The 14,112-nt window shown below is 51.0% G+C and overlaps 5 protein-coding genes across 5 annotated transcripts; 2 read left to right on the forward strand and 3 right to left on the reverse strand.

Annotated features, from left to right (window-relative positions):
- Positions 1-32: 32 nt before the first annotated feature.
- ASPVEDRAFT_37577 (F-box domain protein) lies at positions 33-1,734 on the reverse strand. The gene is made up of 2 exons (XM_040811513.1): positions 1,652-1,734; positions 33-1,575 (listed from the first exon to the last, which is right to left on the reverse strand). Exons 1-2 carry the CDS (start codon positions 1,713-1,715, stop codon positions 410-412), a joined length of 1,230 nt encoding a protein of 409 aa, XP_040663900.1. The 5' UTR covers positions 1,716-1,734; the 3' UTR covers positions 33-409.
- A 1,938-nt stretch (positions 1,735-3,672) lies between these two features.
- ASPVEDRAFT_79800 (putative pantetheine-phosphate adenylyltransferase) lies at positions 3,673-4,899 on the reverse strand (the record flags this gene model as incomplete). The annotated part of the gene is made up of 1 exon (XM_040816760.1): positions 3,673-4,899. The coding sequence occupies one exon, from the start codon at positions 4,897-4,899 to the stop codon at positions 3,673-3,675; it is 1,227 nt and encodes a 408-aa protein (XP_040663901.1).
- A 694-nt stretch (positions 4,900-5,593) lies between these two features.
- On the forward strand, positions 5,594-7,590 carry ASPVEDRAFT_79801 (WD repeat protein; the record flags this gene model as incomplete). The annotated part of the gene is made up of 4 exons (XM_040816761.1): positions 5,594-6,331; positions 6,390-6,993; positions 7,048-7,122; positions 7,172-7,590. The coding sequence occupies 4 exons, from the start codon at positions 5,594-5,596 to the stop codon at positions 7,588-7,590; spliced, it is 1,836 nt and encodes a 611-aa protein (XP_040663902.1).
- Positions 7,591-8,189: 599 nt separating this feature from the next.
- ASPVEDRAFT_79802 (acyltransferase family protein) lies at positions 8,190-9,842 on the reverse strand (the record flags this gene model as incomplete). Its single annotated transcript, XM_040816762.1, has 1 exon — positions 8,190-9,842. One exon carries the CDS (start codon positions 9,840-9,842, stop codon positions 8,190-8,192), a length of 1,653 nt encoding a protein of 550 aa, XP_040663903.1.
- Positions 9,843-11,179: 1,337 nt separating this feature from the next.
- triA (putative mRNA capping nucleoside-triphosphatase) lies at positions 11,180-13,666 on the forward strand (the record flags this gene model as incomplete). The annotated part of the gene is made up of 3 exons (XM_040816763.1): positions 11,180-12,889; positions 12,981-13,427; positions 13,496-13,666. The coding sequence occupies 3 exons, from the start codon at positions 11,180-11,182 to the stop codon at positions 13,664-13,666; spliced, it is 2,328 nt and encodes a 775-aa protein (XP_040663904.1).
- Between the last annotated feature and the right edge of the window lie 446 nt (positions 13,667-14,112).

A 14,112-nucleotide genomic window follows, 5' to 3' on the forward strand; every position in this document is an offset into this window, starting at 1 on the left:
TACTTCGTTGGAACCCGGATATGGAAAAGACTTATGCTTCACTTGCATTGAACTCTCGCAGCAGACACGTTTTCTTAGAAAAAAAACCTACTTATTTCCTATTGACATATTCTCCATCGTTTTTCTTCTTTCTTTGCTTCTCTGGTATTCACGTAGTTGTATATCGGTGGATTCTATCTTGTATAGGTCCGGCCCAGAATAAAGCGGCCGCGTTATATGCATCCATCACATACTATAATATCATAAACTCACATAATAACCATAGGATGCATTCATTCATCTGACGAACCCTCCTCTGCTTAGCGTATCATAGGGCCACCAGTCGGTATTTATCAAGATGCAAAACGAGATAGGAGAGAACAGCACGCTAAACATTCCACACCATCAATGAGACCTCCCGATATTTGAATTAGCTCTTCCTCCGAAAAACCTTGCGTGTGCTAGACAAAACCCAGGCCTCCCAGAGTTGACTCTGTTCATGTGTTACGTATACCCCATTATCACCAAGTTCGTCTACAGACCGATCTCTTAGCCCTTCTAGGGTTGAGGCGTGGAACGAGTGGCGTGTATGGCCTGAGGAGGCTGAAGTCAGGTGGTCGGTGTTAAGAACCGGTTGGTGGTAGAACGACGGAGAAGAGCCCGAGGGTGCATGTGCCATGATATTATGGTTAACAAGGATGGAAAGCCAGTTCTGATTCCCAGCTGATCCATTGCCGTTGCCGTTACTATGGCCGTTGCTGCCGTTAGGGCCGTAGGTGCCATCAGAATGACTGGCGTAATTTATTTCACGCAAATTGATGCGCTCTATCTCATCCATTTCATCGTGCAGCACGGAGAGAACATCAAGCCAGCGGCCCCCACCACGGAGGAAGACGCCGACAAGGCGAATATCGCGGAGTTGCCGGCGGTGACGGCGAAAGAGCGTGATAATTTCGTGGGAGGTTAGCCGCCATCCCTGGATACTAAGGGTGCGTAGTCTTTTCCACTGGATATTGTGAAAGACCCGGTCTAGGGATAAATCCAAAGGAACGGCGATTGCGAAGCCAAAATGTATGGTCTCCAGGTTCTTTGCAACGTTGAAGAGGTCGTGGAAGGCCTGAGATAAGACGTCCATGTGGCTTGTTATGTCTGTCTTGGCATGGAATGTGACGTCTAGACAGGTCAATCGCGCCCCAATATTGGAGAGCGTGGCGGATGGAGTCTGCAGAAGTTTGACCGTCGCATTGGGGTCGATTTGAGGCCCAACAAAACGAACAGACGTACAACTAGACGCGAGTAAGGACAGACCTAGGTTTGTGACAGCTCTGGTACAAGCTGGTTCCCAGTCCAGAGCTAGAGTTTCGTCCACCCGGCGTTCATGCTCATGCATATGGTCCAGTAAACGTTCGTCTGCTTCGTCCTGCAGTCGAAGAAGCTTAACCTTCTGAAGGGACGAGAACGCAACCATCGCTCTTTGTAGTAGCTCACGGTCGAGGTTACCACGAATGATACTTATTTGCTCTTGCAGACGTGCTCTATGGGCGTCGACGGACGGGAGCTCGTTTGGATCAATTTCGGCAAGGAATTGTGTCCATCCTAGATTATGGTGTTAGAATTCTTCAGGCCTCTGAGCCCAGTAATAGCGAGGGCTGTATATTCAAGAGACGGTTACCGCTTCCTTGGTAGAAAGGTCGCACCATGTACGTAAAAGACCGAACATGACAGGCCAGCTGCATGTCTAGGAGCTCTTCCAATCTCCGGAACCCCCCCCGCGAGAATCGAAGATTGAAGCGGTCAAACTTTCTCGGGGTACTTATGCGAAGAAAGCGTTTGCAGACCAGTCGAAATCGACCCAGCTCAGATCCCTCGCCGTAAACGTGAGCACCTCGCCCATTAAGTGCTGGTGGAATGTCGTGTAAATTGACAAGCGAAGACGTGCTGGATAGATCTTCTGCACCAGGAAGAAAGGAGAGGATATCACTGATCAGCTCGTCTGCTAAGTCCTCGATGCGTCGTGGATTCTCCGTCATGGTTTTCGCACAGCGTGGCAGCCGCGTGTCCGGCCACTCGTGCTCCTGGAAATCGCATGGAAACCAAGGCGACTAGATAGGGAGTTGAAGGGGAAGAGTCCGGCCGGCTCTCAAGTTTCACAATGTTGGAGGAAAAACCAAGAGGGCAGGCTGGGGTAGAAATAGAAGTGATCTGAAGAAGGAATAAGCAAAGAGGTGCGGCGACGGAAGACTGCAGAGCATTAGTCGCAGGGGAAAACAGCAAAGTCCCGAGAACAAGTAGAAGACAAAAAGCAAACAAGATAGAGCAGGCGACAAAGCAAGAAATCAGGGAAAGGGGCAAAAAAAAAAAAAAAAAAAAGGTCGCGTCTTTTAAATTATATATTCAAGAGACGATGCATCTTGTCTGTCGCTCTCTTACTTCCTGCGTGGCTGCCTGCCTCTCCTTTATTGTGGTCTCGACGACCACAGAGCTTCTAGTTGGTATAAACTGCAGCAGAACCAAATAATAGGTGGCGGGCCACAGACACAGCGCTTGCAGCACATCGAAATGTCTGACGAAATGCCCAAAGTCCCACATCGCCAGTCCCGCCGACTAGGTTGACGAGGGTCATCGGCATTATCTAAAATCTAGTCACGCCCAGGGCGACTCGTCTGGGCCAACCGAAGGACGAACATTGGACGAACGCTGGCACACCTAAGTCACATGATTGAAACAGCATGCGGATACCCAGCGCGAACCTGCAGGACAGGGTCGAAGAGAAGCAGAAGGATTGGCAGAGAGGGCGAGAGCTAACTTGCGCTGGGTGGTGGTGGAGTGTGGTGGAGGTGTTGATGGTTGACGGGGGAGCGACGGGCGGGGAAAGGACGAGCGTCAGCCAGCGCTTGGGACCAGTGGTTGGCAAGGAAGGATTCGAAGAGACGATGCGAGACAATGCGACATGACTGTGGAATGCCTGCAGCAGCGAGCTCGACGACTGCATGAAACCCCGCCGCGGGAAGCGAATCAATTCGTCTTGGAGCTCCCAGTCCTTGGTGAGTCCTGGCACTGAACGGGCCTTGACGGGCACTCCATCGCCAACCCCTGGCATCTAGGGGTCTGCTGTGGAACAGACACGGAAATGACGACAGCCAGCTCGTGCAGAATCGGATCGAAAATTCTCCATGACAGTTCCAATCAGGGTTGGGGGTTGGGAGGGTGGTCTCGAGATGGAGAGATGGAGTGGACAGGGAATGCGTGAGTGTGAAAGCAAAGTCTCACCACTGGCCACTGACCACTGACCACCACCCAGCAGGCGCTTTCCCAAACACCGGCTGAGATACTACCCTAAGGGCCCCCCTTCCAATGGTTCTCGCCCGCCGACACCTCGATGAGATCGTCAGTCTTCTTTAAATTAGGATCAGAAGGTCAAAGTGCTCGTTTATCCAGTCTCCCCCAACGATCCCGAACAACTCACTCTCTGCATCCCACTTTATGCGGCCTCCGAGGCCGTGAATGGTGCTTCCAAGAAGAATGATCCCTAGAAATTAAAACGAGGCATACGTATGCACACTCTATCCAGATATCTACCATATGGATTATTCCCCTCGCCGTCGATGTTGATGTTTCAGAACGGCTATCACACCCAGCAGGGACCGAGACTCCTATATACATACACTATCACTCGTATACTGTTGGCTCATATTATATCATCGCTAGCTCCATTCGCCTTCGTCTGATGTCTGTGCTGCTTATCTTGGATGCAAAATCCTCAACGCCTTCTGCCGGAACTTCCCCGGAATGAATCACATCAACCTCGAACACCTCTAGCTGCTTCCACCCGCGTTTGGCTCGCTCCTCGTTGACGGCCGCGCCGCCTGAGCGTGTCTCTTTGGAGACAACTAAGGCAGTTAGATCCTCTTCTGTAATTGTTGGTCCATAGGGGTCCAGTATTTGCGCCATCTTCAAAGTTATCCCGGGCCGGATCTTCATTATCATGGCTCTCCCATTCGGAACCGGTTTATAAATTTGTTCGATGCGTGGTAGGTTCGTTTCGGGAGGACCAAAGTCCATGATCGAGGTCAAGAAAGCCCCTGTACTTCGACACCGCTCATCCCAACTCTCCAGGAATTGGGCATACTTTTTGTTCTTCAGCATCTCATCCCCAGTCACCCCGACTGTTATGATCCTTTCTTGCCCGGGGCGTTCGGTACCTGCAGGTTGTAAGACCAGCGCAGTTGCCGTGAGGAGGAGTTTGTGTCCGATATGGAAGTGATCAAAGGTGCCTCCCAGTATGACTGAGTGGTGCAATGCGCCCTCGATTATCTCTTCGGGAACTATCAATGATTCACCGGGCATCCATTGAGGCGTTCCTGCGATCAATTGTAGTGTTCCACCATTAGGAGTCTTGGCTGAAGTGTAGAAGCTACTGAATGCGGTTGCCAGATCTTGACCTGCTGGGGTATTGGGATAGAAGATATCTTCCCATAGGCGCCCCGATGTGGCCAATGTTTTCACGTCGACTATAGGACCGTTGCATTGCAGGTTTGTGGATAGAGTCGATGCGTTTCGAACGGAGTCGAAATCAAGCAAGATCACGCGCGAGTCGATGCCACCAGGAGCCTCCATTTCAATATTGCGTGCTATGCAGACCATCCCAATAAGCCTGTAGACATGCTCCACTATGCGCTGAAGGCTTGAAAACGCTCTCGTTGGTGGTTGGCATGATGGTGATTGGAGGCCAGGTAATGAAAGGGCTATTTCCAGAGAAGCGGTGCGATTTGAACCATTGAGTGCCTTGAGGAGATCGGAAAATACTTTAGACAATATGGGCTCATAGATGGCTGTGAATTGATCGAAAGAGATGGACGGGGGAGGTGGTAGTAGAAGCAAGGCCGATGGCGATGGTGGGGAGATGGGATCTGAAGCCATCGCGGGGAAGTTGTAGATAAGGATGAAAGCTCACCACAGAGACAAACGATACGGGAATTTCAGAGGATATCGCGCATAGGCGGGGAAGCAGCAAACACGTAATTCTCGAAATATCAAACGAGTAGATTCCAGACGGAATAATGAAGACGCAAAGAACAGAAATGGCCGGGAAATTAGAATAAAATCAAGCAACGAGGGCGCATCAAGAAGCCGAGGAACGACCGCGGCTGCTGTAAAATACCAAAGTTACCGTTTCGTGATATCTGGATGAGTCAGCATCACGGGGGAGCGACTCGACTCCAGCTTTGGTTGGCGGAGATCAACTGAACGGCCCAAGATGACCTCGAGCTTTACCTTCTTCCTCCCTCCCCTCCTTCCCTGCGCCGTTCGTTGCCATTTCAGCCCTGTCGCATCTCGTCCGGTTGGGGCGTGCTTCATTGATCCCACTCAGCCCTTCGTTTTGGCATGACCCAGACTCCACACCCTCTTAGTGTCGTCGGGGCTCTTTACGACCTTGCCGCTTGTTGCCCATACTAGGGAAAAGACTACCTTCCAATCCGCACGACTCTCATCAGAGTTACCGTTGGGACCGATAAAAAACACAAACAGGGTTGCGCTGTAGAGTGTCCGCTGCTCTGCAGTGGTTCTGCGTCCACCTTCCCACAGTATCCTCCCTTCCACCACCGCCGTCGATATGTCAAACCCCGCGCAGCCCTTCGACTCCAGACGGTCGACTATTTATAGCCGTCAACCCGAAGAGCTTCACATTCCATCGGGAAACTCGTCATCTGGCGCAATTCCGCGACAATCAATGCCTCATGAATACCCATCGAGCCCCGACACGAACCTCCCGTCTATCAGTATCCATCCCTCGGGCTCCCAGTCTAACCAGTATGGAAGCGGCAATAGCGGTGGATCCGGGGGAGCTCTCCCTGGTGCCCTCCAACCGGGCAATCCTTCCAATCGACCCCCAGCGGTGTCCATAAATACAGCTCCGTCCGTACTTCCTACGTTACCCCAGTTATCTACCCAGGTGCAACAGCAGCAATCCCAGCCACACCCTCAATCATCTACTCCGCGCTCTAATGCCGCCAATTCTCATGGACATTCCAGGTCAAGTCCAGCAGGATACAGGCCTCCTGGATCCTCTCCGAATGCTGGGTTTCAACCGCCAACCCCTCAGGGTGCTAAATACTCTCCTCTGGGTTTGGCTGATATTCGATCCCCGGGAGACCTTCTCAGCGACCATATCACGAATACAGGTGCAGCACCTCTCAATAGCGCTGAAAATCAAGTGCCTACGAACAGCAACTACATTACCCCATGGCCGATCTATGCCGTTGACTGGTGTAAGTGGCCGGTGTCGGGGAATGCTGGCTCCTTCGGCGGAAAAATCGCTCTAGGAAGCTATCTGGAAGACCATCATAACTATGTAAGTTAATTGCACGTGGGCGAAAAATAGGACCCTAAGTCTAACCTAGTGGCATTAGATACAAATCCTTGACGCCCACTTGGCATATCCTGACCCTGATACCCCTGATGCAGCTCCCGGTGATTTCAAGCTGGAATACGTGAAAACTGCTGAAGCTACCCATTCATACCCTGTCACTCGCATTCTTTGGGAACCGCCATCATCCCAAAAGCAGTCTACTGACCTTTTGGCCACCTCTGGGGATCATCTCCGGCTATGGTCCCTGCCGAACTCGCAGCCCCAACACAGCTCCAACTCCATAACCCGTCAGCCAGGTCAAAGAGATGCGCCTACAGCTAAACTTTCGCCGCTGGCTTTGCTTTCGAACTCGAAGTCTCCCGAGCATACAGCTCCTATTACGTCTCTAGACTGGAATACGATATCTCCTAGTTTGATTATCACCTCTAGCATTGATACAACATGCACAATTTGGGATATCCCGACTTTGACAGCAAAGACACAGCTTATTGCGCACGACAAGGAAGTGTATGACGTGCGCTTTTGTGCCAATAGTGTGGATGTTTTTGTCAGCTGTGGCGCTGATGGAAGTGTGCGCATGTTTGATCTTAGGAGCTTGGAACACAGCACGATTATATACGAACCGACGGATAAGAATGAGAAAAGTGAGTTTCCTTAGAGTCTTGTGGGTAGTTCAGAACTGACAATATGTTGTTTAGTGGTGATGAGCCCTGGCAATGGAAGCCCCTCCGCACCGGCCAGTACTTGGCCCCCGCCCTTGTTGCGCATCTCGGGTAAGCCGCTACCGGTTACGCACTCTAGATATCGTACTAACAAATGTAGCATCGCCACATGATGCCCATCTTCTTGCAACGTTCTCCCAAGATTCTAGCATAGTCCGGGTATTGGATGTTCGCCAACCTGGCCAAGCACTCCTCGAACTAAAGGGTCACTCTGCTCCTCTCAATTCGGTCGAGTGGTCCCCCAATCGGCGTGGAGTTCTCGCATCTGGTGCGGACGATTGTCTTGTCCTTCTCTGGGACCTTATGAACCAGAACAACTCCACCCCTGTCCCACCAGGGGTACAACACCCCGGTGCACCCTCTACAACCACCGAACGCAGTCCCGCGGCTGCATGGCAATGCGACTACGAGATTTCTAATATTAGCTGGTCACCGCAAGCTGGAACCACGAACTCCGGTCACCCTCGTGACTGGTTAGGCGTTTGTGGAGGACGAGGGGTTTGGGGAGTTTCGCTATGAAACAAGAAAGTCAAAAAGGAAAAGAAAAAGTTATTGATATCCATTAGACGCCATATCCTTCACTTTTTAACTTTCTCTCTTTTCTTCTTGATATTGTCTCAAGTGTCTTGCATTTCACTCATCCGATTTGCGTTTTTGCTATTTCGCTTCCGTTTTTTCTTTCTCTTCCTGTCTGTTATTGGCTCTTTACGAGGTGACGCAGAAAGATCTGGTCTTACCATGCTTGAATCATATATGTCCTTAGAGCGTGTTAGGTTGTTGCCTGGCATAGGTACGGTCTGGTATGAGTATACGAATGAATGATTGAATCATTGCACATTGCCTACCATTAAAGACACTTGCTCTATTCGAAGGTGCATAAATATACGTTCAACTAACAGCTACCAATTTCCTTCGGGTTTACAAATGCTGCGTGATGCAGGACAAGGAAACGATGAGCTGAACTCTACAGAGCGACCACGGGTGAGCATGGTTAACAAGAACATAAAATATTCAATACGCCCGCTAATGCAAGATATATCAAACATACACATACGCAAGAAACTAGGGACACGCATAAGTGAAACGAGAGGACAAAGTACTCGTCTCGAATGAGCATGCTAAGCGGATCTTTGCTGCTTTTCTCGTCCGGTCGTCTGAGCAAGTACCTTACTCTCGATCCACCGCGACAGGTGTACACTTGGAACGTCAACCATCCGCCAGAAAAGGTCACCTGCCCAAAGCGAGATGGGAAGGCAAATAAGCCAGCCAATGAAGAAGCCGAGGCAATACTGAAAGTCGGTTTCCTTGCCTGTGGTACGCCAGATGCTAGGCATGAGTGAATATCCCAACGAGTGGAGTATGGGCCCGTGGACGATATAAAAAGCGAAGGATATCTTGCCAAGATACTGGGATAAACGGTTCGTAAAAAGCTTTTGGATGTCCTTTGAGTGGTTGATACTGTAGACGATCATGAGCGCACCTATTGTTTGCGGAAAGCGGTGCGGCTCTGGGTATGTTTTTGGAGTAATGTGCCACGTCCACATGAAGAAAGGAGTGAACTTGTAGCCGGTGTTTGGCGTAGATCCTAGATATAATCCTAGGATGAAGAGAGCTATCCAGCGTTTAGAGCTTAACAGGCCAAGTCGGCTTTTAGAGCGTGATAATGAGCCGTTAGCGAGAGAGTTCCATGTCCGTTTCTCTTTGTCACCCTCGGAGGAAGAGGCTGGGGAAGTTTCCCAAAGACCTTGAATTAGGTCCGCTTCGGCCATGAGCATGCCACACAGGAAAAGTACAATATCCCACCGGCCATAGCGCATGCAAAACCATACCAAGGTACCTACTAGGGAGATACGCACCGCCGCTTTGACGCGCGATGTGGCGAGGATAGTGAGGAAGAGGACGATAGAACTGCGAAATTCGACGGGAATTGTCCAGAGGTGGGGGTTGTAGTTGTTATAATAGAGGGCCCAATCGAATGGGTCCATTAGGCGTGCAATTGTAGCATACCAGTCCCACAGCTGCTTGCTAAGAGACCTGACCATGATTGGCGGATGCTGCTCGTTGGTGCCCCTGATGGTATGACCCTCAAAAAGAACTTTTTGGGAGTAGTTGTATGCACCCAAGCGTACGGCAATCAGGACCAGCAAGATGCCGACGATGGATGGGATATAAAGGCGAAGACCTCGTCGAAATGTTGAGGACGTCATGGTAACAAACGTTTCTTCCCAAGACCGGCTGCGGATCAACTTTAGCGGCTTATAGGAAAGAACGTAGCCCGATATAACGAAGAATATGGCGACCATAATATGGCCCGAGACCAAGACGTGAACAATAGGTAACTGGAAATAGTAGAAGTTTTCATTGTTGAAACCCCACCCAACCGCAACCTTCCAAGTATAGGTAAATAGAAAGTGGAAATTGAAGACAAGCAGACAGGCCCATCCTCGCAACCCATCCAATGCCGCTATTGCATGGAGTTTCGTCTGCGGGGGCGGCTGGCCACCGACCAGGTGTTGTAGGTAGCTTGGCGTGATAAGTATACCCAACTTAGTGAACCAGTCTTCCAAATAATCTTGCCAGTTTTCGCGCAAGTGTTCAACCAGTGGAGATAGCTTTGCTGGGTCAGACAGAATATCTGAGGCGGAAAACCCTCTAAGACTCGGCCACGCAAGAGTTCCATGCTGGGATTCACGATTGAGACCGGATTCGACGTCATTCAAGGAAACATTGTGGATCGCAGGAGACGGCGGCATCTCCTTCTCGACGTCCATTTCGGAGGAGAGGGTGATATTGAGGTAGATCCAGGGTCTCTCTTGAGGGCGACAGAGCGAAATACCTAAGTGCGCGGTCTTATATGTAGTAGAGTTGCTGCGAGAGTGGAGTCTTTTTATCTGCGACGGGGAGCGGATATGGGTCCGGGATTCGTCATCGGTGGTCGCATCTGACAGCTGCAAAACCGAGCAGTTTATGGAGGCTCTCAGTCGCTCATGAAATCCGAGCGCAGGAATGTGCAGGAGACTGAAGGCTGCAGACTGCAGAGTAAGCAAAACATCAAGCGTCGGGGTGGAGGGGAGGTTGAGGAAGTTAAGGCCAAATGGCGAGTGTCGATCCGGAGGATTTTAAGAGACGCGACGTTTCACCATTATTACTGGCGCGCTTTTATCGGGCAATGGAGGAGACTCCAGGAGAACTCCGAGTCGCCCGTTGCACCGACAATCCCGTTTCGCGCCAGGGATTAGTAGAACCAGGTTGTCACCTAGGCCGTTTTCTGCCAATTGCGTTGCACGCTGTTCAATCTCCCAGGGCAGGCAATTCCTGACGCTGCCCAGAATGGCAGTCACTGGTTTCGATCGCAGCTTCCCAATCCGGCAGTGACCGACACGTGCGTGCGCGGTGCTCCACGGCAGAAATAACGAGATTGGATCACATGACTTCTAGCTCTCACCGCCGGGCAGAAAACCTCCAACATCCAGCACTCGAAGTCAAAAAAACAACAGCTTTCGTCATCCGGGCTTGGATTCTTTGTTGGGTTATTATTAGCATGCAGAAAGTGTGTCGAGGGTAATTGAATATGCATAGTGTAATGGTGTCGTACTTGCAGTTTCCCAATCTGATAATCCGTAGTAGAACCGTGTAGGACAACTTCCAGTATCTAGGGAGCGGATGAATTGGTGATGATTGGTCTCGTGTGCTCGAACAACACCATCTTCTTCATCCCTCCATCCCATTATATCTTGCCATGCCCCCGAGTCGATTGCGGGTCATCCACTGACGACGAACGGTGTACCACTGCTGTTGTCGATCGGCTTCATTTCACCTTCCACAACCAGATCCGCAGCTTCATCGATCTTCCTTTCCTTTTCCTCTTATCGGTCTGCTCCCCTTCAGCATCATCTCGTCCCGCGCACCCCTTTCATCCCCTAAATGTCTTCATCGCCATTGCCATCCTTCCCCCTTCCTCGTCTCCGTCATTGATAGGCACCAACTCGCCATCATCCGCTCCGGGGTGTTGTGGAAGGGGGCGTGTCTTGTCTCTCGCCAACTCGCGCCCGTTCGATCCTTTCTCGCATTCGTCTCGGTTTAGGGGAGAAAAAAAACCCACGTCACCATGGATTTGCGCACAATTATGAACAGTGATGCCGCTGGCACATCACGCCGTCCTCCGTCGCCTCCGTCTCATCGATCGCCATCGCAACTTTCTCGTAAACCCTCCGAGCCAATATATCCAGCACACGACCAGCCTCCGTCGTCATCATCCTCCTCTTCCTACCCATCTGGCTATCCCAACGGGCCATCGCAGCAGCCTGCACCGCTTCAGCGCGCCCAAACTTCCCCAGACAGAGGCTCATCCTACGGCTCACTACAGTCTCCCTACCAGTATAATGCTACATCATCTCTCAATGCGGGCGCACAATCTCATCGCGGCCACAGCCCACCTCCCGCGCCTTATGGGCCCTCTGCTTCGCGTGACTCTTTCGCTGCGCCTGTCGCCTACCATCATCCGCAACATCCTCCTTCCCACCAACCGTCGCCTGTCGCTGCTCAGCGCTCGCAATCCATCCAGTCTGTTCTGACCCCTTATTCCTCCACCTCACACTCATTCCCCCACAGAGAGAGCCCTCCAGCCGCCACCCACCATCCATATCCGTCCCAGCAATTTTCACCCGCGACACAAGGATCACTTCCTGGTACGCCGCGAGGTTCCGCTGCTGCTCTCTACCACCAGTCAACTCCATCGTCTGCCCGCCCTCAGTCGTCAGGCCACGATTCCCTATCGAATCGCGCATCTAGTCCATGGGTCGGGCAGGATGTCCAGATGCACATGTCACCAACCGCGGTTTCGCGACCTGTGCGATACGATTCAAAGACACTCGATGGCGCGCCCCGGCGCACATCGGGCACCACTGGGGGAAGAGAGTCCGATGAGAGTGTTAGTCCGAAAACAGCCTTTTCCTCAGGGACGCGGCGCGACAGCATGGCAGGCCCTGGTGAGCCTGCAGTCTCTACGCAATCGACTGAGAGGGAAAATGGGATAGCTGCGCAAAACAGTCGACCCATTGCGCAAAACCTCCACGCCCATGCAGCTTCAACTGGGCCAACCGCAACGCAAGTCAGTAGCCCTCCGCGATCACTGGGGCCAGTAGCAAATGTATCCCCAAAGGGAAAGCCAGGGCCCCAGCACCCGCAAAAGACAAACTTTGCGTCAGAATTGACCCACGCTAATTCGAGCCCTCAACCTCCTAAACCAAAGCGAAGACGGTACAATGAGCCACCTATTTTCGCCCAACGATCAATTCGCACAAAGGGGAAATGCCCCATGATCCCAAATTTGTTACCGCCGATTCCCAAACACATCAGGAATACGCCACAGGACCCGTGGTTACAACGGCAGCATGCAGTCTCAGAGGAAGCCCCCCCAGCAAAGATCATAAAGCGAGAAGATTCAGTTGCGAATGGCCCGCCGATCTCGTCACAGCCTTCGCAACCATTACAACCGCCACAGCCTGCAGAACCGCAACAGTTGAAGAGCCTGGGCCCTTGGGAACCATCCATTACTGGGTTCATACCGCACGAAGAAATCACCAAGGTTGTCTGTGACTTCCTCTTTCAGCACGTAGTCCTCCGAAATGATGCCTTGGCAGGCCCTGCTGGTGCGACTGCTGTGGGCCAAGGCGCAATCATCGAAATCGAAGCCAAGCTGGGACAAATAATGGATCTTGATCGCGGAGACAGGCTCCAATTGCCAATACAGACTGAAAGTGTCATAAATCGTGACAACTCCCGAATTCGAACAAATTTTGAAAGCAATATGACGCAGGTACGTTCCTTTGCTGTTCTTTTCTTACACTTCACACGTCTTTTGGTTCGCCCTGGTTATAGGTCGTTCATCAGAATTGACTTCTTTTCAGGCACAACACCGGGCTATGAACAATTTTCTCAACGAAACTGTGAAGGGGTCTATGCCTCAAGCAAATCCTGGACGGATTCCCCTCTCATACGCCCACAAAAAGGAACGAGATTCCTTTTACGAGGTCTCCCCTTCCGATCTGCCACCCGTTATCCGACAAAACCTAAACCCGCGCCACAAGCCCCGAGTCCGAGTCACCGTTGACCAACGGACAGGCGAAGTCCTCGCAAAGATTGTCAAATGCCGAGTAGCAGACCTCGATATTTACAGTCCTCGCACCTGCGTCGACTGGCGTGTCAGTGTCAACCTAGAAATGAGCTACGACGGTGATATCTCTCACCTCCCGCCAGCTGATACAGGCCGAGGAGCCAGCGATCGGAATAAAGACCGCATGAGCTACCGACATTTGGCGTACCAGGTCGATTTGACACAAGTTGCTAGGTCCGAAGTATGTTACAAATTCTTATTCCCGTTCTCTTACTATTTGTTCTTGTCCTAATTCACTTCTTCCCGCAGCCCTCTGCAAAAGGCGAATTCGAACACGAGCTAGAAGTCGAAGTCTCAGCCGCCGAAATCCGCCGCCAGGGTCAGCTCGCCATGGCTGGTGACCCCAGCAATCAGTACGAAGATCTCGTAAAAGGTCTCCTTGACAATATACGCATCCTGGCGCGAGCAGTACCGGCATAGACCTACTGAAAAATAATTTGTGTTTATCTTTTTATCTTCTTTCATATTGCTCTCACCATTTTTCTCGCTTTTTTATCAGATTCGATTATGACATAGATAAGACTCAGGTCGGTTTTTATTAATTCTTTTTCAATCCGTTCAAGTTGTCAGTTGATATCAATTGGGTTGGATTCCCACTGTGGCTCTTCCGGGCCAAGGAAAGTGGGTTGACAGTCAAAAGCAGAAAAAAAAAAAAGAATGGGAGTACTATGGTTGAAGGTTGCAAATTGCACCTACAGGTTTTCATATTTCACTTCGTTGGGGAAATGATTCAAGTCCATACTTAAGGTCGATATCTCTTTTTTTGGCCCTTTTTCCATTCACGTTTTCATGTCTCCATACATACTATCTTATTAAACGAAACGGCAACCAGGAGTGACGGGCCGGGGAGTTTTATTGATTTGATC

The sequence above is a fragment of the Aspergillus versicolor genome (assembly GCF_001890125.1).
Source record: "Aspergillus versicolor CBS 583.65 unplaced genomic scaffold ASPVEscaffold_2, whole genome shotgun sequence".
Classification (NCBI taxonomy): domain Eukaryota; kingdom Fungi; phylum Ascomycota; class Eurotiomycetes; order Eurotiales; family Aspergillaceae; genus Aspergillus; species Aspergillus versicolor.